General features: G+C 33.1%; 1 protein-coding gene across 1 annotated transcript in view; it reads right to left on the reverse strand.

The window, feature by feature from the left end:
• Nucleotides 1–9564, reverse strand: part of LOC111085583 — a 44761-nt gene that overhangs the window by 14214 nt on the left and 20983 nt on the right. Inside the window, exons 3-4 of the mRNA XM_022384823.1 lie at nt 4699–4813; nt 2577–2636 (exon numbers count right to left, since the gene is read on the reverse strand). Coding sequence (XP_022240531.1) covers nt 2577–2636; nt 4699–4813 — 175 coding nt within the window. The remainder of the gene's footprint in view (nt 1–2576; nt 2637–4698; nt 4814–9564) is intronic.

Genomic DNA, 9564 nt, shown 5'->3' on the forward strand with positions numbered 1-9564 from the left:
CGTTGTAAGTCCGTAGACGTACCGCTGTGCCACGTGAGGGGGGACACAACTATGGCAATAATTATTTCATCAATTTTCAAAATTATTTTATTATAGAGGTTTGAGTACGTTATATTAAAACTATTTTGAATATGCAAATCAATAAGTCACATGACAATTACAACCGACATAAAATCGCGGTAAAATGCATATATCGGAAGTACATTTTCACATTGCTTGGCATTTCGTAGGTACTGTGATGCCAGTGAAAACTGATTACTCTTGGGAATGGTATGTAATGAGCCCCTCCCGACGCACAATGTTCATATACTAAAATCATAAAAATTTGTTCTTATCGGAGAATTAAAATTTCCAAGGCGGGAAAATTACTTGTATTTAACGGAACATAGATCAACTTGGGGCACCACGGACATCCAGAAAGAGACCTCCAACAAGTCGAACACAAGTTGTAATAAGCAAAATGCGGCGTTCTGTAACAGGTGAGAACCCACGAACACAAAGGTCAGTGGCAAAAGCTGTCCATGTGGCCCAGGCAACAGTATACAACATAAGAAGGATCACAGTCTCGGAAAAACGGCATAATTCACATGTAAAAAAGTTACTTCCACAACATATCAGTTCCACCCTCATATAACTCAAGCAGAGGGAGAATAAAACGGGTATTCAAGCCATTCTACTGGAAGCAGTGTCTATGGATATCTGTGCGATCGGACTGCTGAAATAGGCACTTAAAAACGACGTTCTACTACGCCAGGTGGACTATGGAAGGGCGCGGAAAGAAAGGGTTGCGCATTGGACAATGGATTCTACGTAGCAGGACTATTGTCACTATTCACGGTTGTCAGATACTGCGTGATTGTACGTGGCAACATGGACTGTAACGACGTAGTGAGGCTCCAAAATGGTTTTAATATAACGTACCCAACCTATGTAGTACATTGTTTACGCTATCGATGTACTTTCATATTTAATCAAGTCATATTTTGGAGAGCCTTAACTTATTTGTTTTTACTTAACTACAAATGATACTGAAATGCAGTTTATTTTTTTTTAAAAAAAACATGTTCGATTTAGATGATAAATGTCTTTCAATTCAAGATTAAGGATAGGTCATTATGGTTAAGGAAGTTATGAATAATAGGACATTATTTTTGAGTATGGCGAATGACGGGTAGAAATAATCGAGTAAGGATGATAAATCGTAGGTTATTGTTATTGAGTGATGAAGAGGATGTTCTTATGACTGAGTAAAGACGAAAAAGAGTAGGTTGTTATTATATATATTACAGACAATGAAGCGGATGTTGTTGTGATTGAGTACTGGTGATGAACAGAAGGTTGTTATGGTTTATTATAGACAATGAAGATGATGATTTTGTGATTGAGTACAGGTGATGAACAATAGGTTGTTATGGTATATTATAGACAATGAAGCGGATGTTGTTGTGATTGATTACAGATGATGAACAGAAGGTTGTTATGGTATATCATAGACATTCAAGATGATGATGTTGTGATTGAGTACAGGTGATGAACAGTAAGTTGTTATGATATATTATAGAAAATGAAGCGGATGTTGTTGTGATTGAGTACTTGTGATGAACAGAAGGTTGTTATGATATATTATAGAAAATGAAGCGGATGTTGTTGTGATTGAGTACTGGTGATGCACAGAAGGTTGTTATGATATGTTATAGACAATAAAGCGGATGTTGTTATGATTGAGTACTGGTGATGAACAGTTAGTTGTTATGATATACCATAGACACTGAATATGATGATGTTGTGATTGAGTACAGGTGATGAACAGTAAGTTGTTACGATATATTATAGAAAATGAAGCGGATGTTGTTGTGATTGAGTACTGGTGATGAACAGAAGGTTGTTATGATATATTATAGACAATAAAGTGGATGTTGTTATGATTGAGTACTGATGATGAACAGAACGTTGTTATGATATATCATAAACATTCAAGATGACGATGTTGTGATTGAGTACAGGCGATGAACAGCAGGTTTATTATGGACAATTAAGAATACATAATTATGACTGAGATGTCATATAATGACTTCTAATACACTATGCCACAACAATCAATATAACTATAAATCTGGTTGTCAACTGATAGCGAATTGGTTTCTGTATGTAGATACTATGTTTTTGTTTTTATATTCATCAAAGACAGTAGGCAAAGAAGGGAATCTTTATGCATTAATATACTCTAACTAGCAACATGCTGTTTGTTTAAAAAAGTCTAAATCCTTCATTGGCAACTGAACTTATATATTAGATTGTTTCAGGGGAAGTAAACTGTAGGCTATTAGTCTAAATTTAACAGCTTAACAATGTTCAATATTTGAGAAGTTTTAATCAGGCACTGTGTCTTATCAGTATGTGTGTTTCATATCACTGCGGTTAGGGAGGGGGTTGATTTTGACTTGTCTTACAAATTGTTATAATGCTAATAGTGTATAATACCAAAAGTAATGAATTATATTGTGAAAAACTTGAAATATTCCATTTGTTATATTTTACTAAATGATAGAGTTTTGCGACGAAAGAGAATGGCTTACCTTTGGAGCTCCGGCTCCTGGCTTGTTCCACGGATTATAACTCATTAACATCTCCATATCCTGGAAGTTATTACATAGAAACGGAAATTTTTAAAGTTTATTAATCATAGTGTGTCTAAACAATAGAGCTATCGACCAAACAATACGATCAACACATCTAAACATTACAACTATCAACCAAACATTAAGACCAACATATCTAAACAGTAGAGCTCTTAGCCAAACGTTACGATTAACACATCAAAACAGTACAACTATCAACCAAACATTAAGACCAACATATCCAAACAGTGCAACTATCAACCAAACATGAAGACCAACATATCCAAACAGTAGAGCTCTTAGCCAAACGTTACGATTAACACATCCAAACAGTACAACTATCAACCAAACATTAAGACCAACATATCCAAACAGTAGAGCTCTTAGCCAAACATTACGATCAACACATCCAAACAGTAGAGCTTTCGATCAACACATCCAAACCGTAGAGCTTTCAGCCAAACATTACGACCAATAGATCCAAACAGTACAACTATCAACCAAACATTAAGACCAACACATCCAAACAGTACAACTATCAACCAAACATGAAGACCAACATATCTAAACAGTAGAGCTCCTAGCCAAACGTTACGATCAACACATCAAAACAGTACAACTTATCACCAAACACTATAACTAACTAATGTGATAAACAGAACAAGTAGCTTAATCACAAATACAATTAAATCTTATTTAAATAAAACAATAAATGCGCAGTATTATATAACTACAATTAAAATTATTTAATACAAGTATTCAAGAACCCTGAATTTAGTATTTTCAAATCAACTTGGTAAAGCGATCTGAATTACAATGAGAAATATATACTTTAGGTGGACATAGAATGGTAATAATAAAACATCAAAACAAATATTAATTCCTTAACTAATTTCATTAAAGTTAACAAAACTATGAAACAAAACATAAAGCTTTTACTCCCATGATGAAACGGTAGCATTTCCTTGGGATCTTTTTGTAAAGAGAGTAATATTAAAGGAAACAACACAGTTTAATCAAGTAACTCTCCGTAGAAATAATGTTCTTATTAGGAAGCTGTTTTAGTCACTTTATAAAGAGAGTAATATTAAAGGAAACAACATAGTTTAATCAAGTAATTCTTCGAAAAATAATGTTCTTATTAGGAAGCTGTTTTAGTCACTTTATAAAGAGAGTAATATTAAAGGAAACAATACAGTTTAATCAAGTAACTCTCTGTGAAATAATGTTCTTATTAGGAAGCTGTTTTTTAGTCCCTTTGTAAAGAGAGTAATATTAAAGGAAACAACCCAGTTTAGCAAGTAACTCTTCGGAGAAATAATATTCTTATTTGTAAAGAGAGTAATATTAAAGGAAACAACCCAGTTTAGCAAGTAACTCTCCATAGAAATAATGTTCTTATTAGGAAGCTGTTTTTTAGTCACTTTATAAAGAGAGTAATATTGAAGGAAACAACACAGTTTAATCAAGTAACTCTTCGATGAAATAATGTTCTTATTAGGAAGCTGCTTTTTAGTCACTTTATAAAGAGAGTAATATTAAAGGAAACAACCCAGTTTAGCAAGTAACTCTCCGTAGAAATAATGTTCTTATTAGGAAGCTGTTTTTTAGTCACTTTATAAAGAGAGTAATACTGAAGGAAACAACACAGTTTAATCAAGTAACTCTTCGATGAAATAATGTTCTTATTAGGAAGCTGTTTTTTAGTCACTTTATAAAGAGAGTAATATTAAAGGAAACAACACATTTTAATCAAGTAACTCTCCGTAGAAATAATGTTCTTATTAGAAAGCTGTTTTTAGTCACTTTATAAAGCGAGTAATATTAAAGGAAACAACACAGTTTAATCAAGTAACTCTTCGTAGAAATAATGTTCTTGTTTAACGACTTTACTTCCTTAAAGCTGAACAAGATAGTTTTAATATTAGTTATAAAAAAGATCTGTGGAGTTTTATAGCTGAAAAATTTACTATTTTAACTTATCTTTTTAGTATTTTTAATCATATTTATTCATGAGTGTATATGCATTTCAAATCATAGTAGACAATAGAAATAATGATAAAAGAAAATGACCACCAACCCGCCGTTTTTCCTCTTCTCTCTGGCGCCTCTGAATTTCTTTTGCCATTTTCGTTTTAGCCTTTTCTTCTTCAATCCTCTCAAGCTGTTTCTGGCGCTGTAAAACGTCGGCAGAACTAAAAGAGTAAAGAGGCAGAAGTATAAACATTTATAATTCTTTAGCTTTAAAGATCTACACTGAGGGTTGAATACGTTCTTTTAAAACATGGCTACCACAGCTATCTCCCAGTGATTCGGCAATAAGTCAGAAGGGTTATAACGCTAAACATCTGGTTTAAAATAATTATATCGCGCAATCTTTGAAAGATTAGCAAGCCTAATAAATGACTTTTGCAATACCACGTTTCTTCTAATTTGTTGTTTTATTTGGCAATCGATTAATCGAAACAACTAACCATGTTCTTTATCACGTTCTTTACTTAAAATTCACGTAAATAGTTTCTTTAGTTCTACTTAATATTGTTCTAGGTAGATACTTGTGTTAGGCACAACACAGATAGCCTATTCCGTAGCTTTGTGTTGAACTACAAACAAACAACCACAGCTGATATAAAGATGCTGTGGAACATAGTGTATGAAATCTACATTTTTATATTTGAAAAGGATGACGTTTCCGGTTAGCGCTCTTCGTCAGATCGTACAGTTTACAGCTATGTATAGGTTGTAAGCTGTACGATCTGACGAAAAGCGCTAACCGGAAACGTCATTCTCTTCATATATAAAAAAAAACTTGGCGATTGTGTAACCTATTCTTTAATTTCGATATCTTTGTCGCCTATGCGGTTAACTATATATTCATTTTAGATAAAAACGTACATTAAATACTCAAAGACATTGCTAAAAATGTGATATATTTATAAAATATATAAAGGCATCTACCTTCTCTCTCTCAATGGTGACGCTGTAATTGAGATAATATTTCCTTCAGTCAAAAACTATTTCAATTTCTCATTTTCGTTAGAGTATTTGTTTAATATTTCGAAAAAGCAAAAAATGCAAAACTAGTTATCTTTAACTTTGTTTTTAAAAAAACTGTAATAGTTTTATTAATAACAAATCTTAAAAACTCGTAAAAGCCGACATGTAGTGACATGAAAAGGTTGTTTTATAATTATATTAAAGATAACACTCTATATGTCACTGGCTGATATATTCATGTCTATAAAGTTTTAAATTTTCATGCCTTTTGAAGCCAGGAAAGAAAAAATAATGAATATAATATAGCACTTTCAATTACACAAAACTTAAAAAAAGAAAAAAAAAGTTATTTAACCTTGGAAAGAATATTCACCACAGCTGTAATTCGATTAAAATGAATTATATCGATTGCTGTTGCCTTATAAAATTCACAGCTATAAAATATTTCTCCTTGGGTTAGTTGTAAATATGCGCTTAAAATTGTGAATATGAATTAAAATTTGATAGATTAATGTCAAATTAGCATTGCATGCTGCTGCCATCTCTTGACAGTTTTAGAACCTTAACATCAACTATATGTAGTTAAAGGTTTAAGTAATAGTGATCCGAAACAAGTACAGTATGGGGATGTCTAATCACTTTAGTAAGCCGAAACACGTAGAGTCAATTTTCATTCGTTTTGACTTTTAATAAATTTGTGTGCACTTTTTAAACATTGTGTTGATTATAGTTTTTCGACTTTGTCCATAGTGATAGACATCCTCATAATTTACATATTTCGGTTTACTAAAGTATAAGCCATCCTCACACTCTACATGTTTCGGTTTACTAAAGTATAAGCCATCCTCACACTCTACATGTTTCGGTTTACTAAAGTGTAAGCCATCCTCATACTGTATATATTTGGGTTTTCTAAGTTGTAAACCATCTTCATACTCTACATGTTTTGGCTAAATAAAGTGTAAGTCATCATCATGAGTGGAAATTTAGGGTAATTTTTTATATTTTTTTTACTTTTAATAAACTTATGTCTTATTTACGTTGTGTGCTAACACGAAGAAGAAATCAGTGTAAAATATTTACCCCGAGAATACAATGAGGAGCAAACAAAATGTTTTCATCTAGAAAAAACTATGATTAATAAACAAATTACTTCAACTTAAATTCAATCTGAAGTGGAGTTTGAATGTTGTGTATATAATTATGTCTGTACAATGGCAAAACTGGCACAGCATGTCATTTAATATCTTTTTACGTATACAACAGGAGGTTTGTTTGTATTTGGGTTCGTTGTTAAGCACAAAGTTACATAAAGGGCTATCTGTGCTGTGCCTATCACGAGCGTTATAAGCCACAAGAGTTGCCGCTGTGCTAATGGGGGCACAACTGGAAGGACAGAAATGCTGTTGAGGTAACGTTAAGATTCTGAATTCGTATGTTTTGATCAAGAAACGTTTACAGTAAAATGTTATATAATAAACTTCCCATATTTGAGAAAATCGACAGTTTAAAGTGTTTATTTTGTATTTTTTGGGATTTGCAGAACTTACTTTAGAGCCGTGAATGTGCTATAAACGTAACAGTCATATTCCACTATTCGATCAGACCAAAGTTGGTTATGAGTGCTGTTGATTAGCTACCTTCCCTCTAGTCTATCTTTTCAAATTCTGAAATGGTTATACACAGATACCTTTTGGTAGCTTTTCGCGAAATTCTGAAACAAACGAACAATTTTCACATTTAAAGCTCCAATGTGAAATGTGTATATTACAAAATACCGTTATATTCAATTGTTAATTATGTAATTATTTTGGAATACTTTTATTATATGGTGGGAGGAGGTTATGTTTTCATCCTTGAGTATTTGTTTGTTTGTGTGTTTGTCAGCAAGATTTTTCGAAAATGGCTCAATGATTTGGACGAAAGCTAGCATACATTTGGACTATGACCCAACTTAGAAGTGATTAGTTTTTGGATGGTCAAGGTCACGAAAATCCAAAAAATCCCCATCTGTTAACATGGGGACCGATTTTTCACACTATATTTGCTCTATAACTCAGTCAAAGATGATTGGGTTTTGATGAAGCTTGGTGGACATGTGTAGAATATTATTCCTCATTTGTCCTGCCAAAAGTGGTCAGTGTCCATTGATAACGACGGACATAAAGCACATATTTTGGTATTTATTTAGGCTGAATATGATCAACGCTGCATGGCGGAGATATGCACTCTACTGAGTGCCTGCCCCTCTAGTTAAATGTGTATTATAGTGATACAAAACTCATAGTACTGATCACGTGCTATTAAATATAGAAAAATTTGTTATCTTAATGGTATTCAAGCATTTGCCCCAAAGGTAATTTGATATTACATAATAATTCGTTCAAACAAGTGTGGTGGGGTTTTAGGTTTATCATGTACACCACATATTTCTGTCAAGTGTATTCAAATCTTCTAGAAATATGGTTAATACAAGAGTTGCCAATAATTTTCTATAAATTGCCCTTTTACCAATAAAACGTTTTGCAGATACAATATTATATTAATAAACTAAATGTATCTAGAATTCTTGGCTTTATCTCGCTTCTGTATTTCAGAATGTTTTTAATATTAACTTCTGATCAAAGCAAGCTACCTAAATATATCAGAATTAAAAATATATGCTTAATAACGAACATAGCCAATTAAATATAATGTTCACTATTCTGCTTACAATGATTATAGTGCATTGTTTCATCAGTTAACGATATTTTCGGCAGTAAACCCAATAACGATTCACGAGGTTCGGTCAGCCCAGGAAGTTTAAGTTAGTCTTAAAGCCATATACTAAACTAACAATGCAAAATAATCATAATAATAAATAAGCATATAATCAATTCTATATAGATACAATAGTACACTGTACTGTCTGTTGTATGTCCATATAACTACTTCACAGGGTGTGGATAAATCTTCACCAAAATTGGTATGGAGGTTCATTAGGTCCATGGGGAGATGCATAAAGATATTCAGTTTTGCGTGTTATGGTTTTTATGGGCGTTTTTTAGTTTTATACCACTACTTTGCCCCCCTTGTTGATGGATCTTCATCAAATTTAATATGAAGGTTTGTTGGGTCCATGGGAAGATATATGAAAATTTGTGTTTTGCTGTTTTAATGGGCGTTTTTTACAATAACGTATAAAATAACCTTTCATTAATCACAATTGTTTGTTTTGAATTTCGCGCAAAGCTACATGAGGGCTATCTGCGCTAGCCGTCCCTAATTTAGCAGTGTAAGACTAGAGGGAAGGCAGCTAGTCATCACCACCCACCGCCAACTCTTGGGCTACTCTTTTACCAACGAATAGTGGGATTGACCGTCACATTATAACGCTCCCACGGCTGAAAGAGCGAGCATGTTTGAGACCTTAGATTGCGGTCTCATTAATCACGAACTTACATAACTTCCGTCCAGGAGACGAGTACTCCAGCTAGCTATAAATAAAAAATATAAGTAGATGTATCAAATAATCTAAACAACACTGTGGGTCAATATTCTGGTAAAAGTTTCAGTTGTTTAGGCTGATGCCTAAGTGTGCACCTTTAAGATTTGTTAAAAATTATACTTGACTTGGATAATGTAGCAGATTTAGGTTAATCCTAAATATATACATTAAACTAGTAACGTGAAGTCCCTTTGTTGATGGTAAGATGAAACAATTATCCCTATCCTTTGTTTCGATATTGTGAGTTGTGTGTGAGAGAGATATGACATTAACATCAATATCTGATAAACAAAACTTTTGTTGATCTTGATATTGTAATTTCTTTGTGCAAAAACCACCTAAATACAATACTCTTAATTTTCGGCAACTTGTATTCCCCGTCACACCAAACATGTTCGCCCTTTCAGCCGTGGGGGGGGGGGGGGGGTTTATATGTGACAGCCAATCCCACTATTCGTTGGT

The sequence above is a fragment of the Limulus polyphemus genome, unplaced genomic scaffold, assembly GCF_000517525.1.
Source record: "Limulus polyphemus unplaced genomic scaffold, Limulus_polyphemus-2.1.2 Scaffold487, whole genome shotgun sequence".
NCBI classification, from domain to species: Eukaryota; Metazoa; Arthropoda; class Merostomata; order Xiphosura; family Limulidae; genus Limulus; species Limulus polyphemus.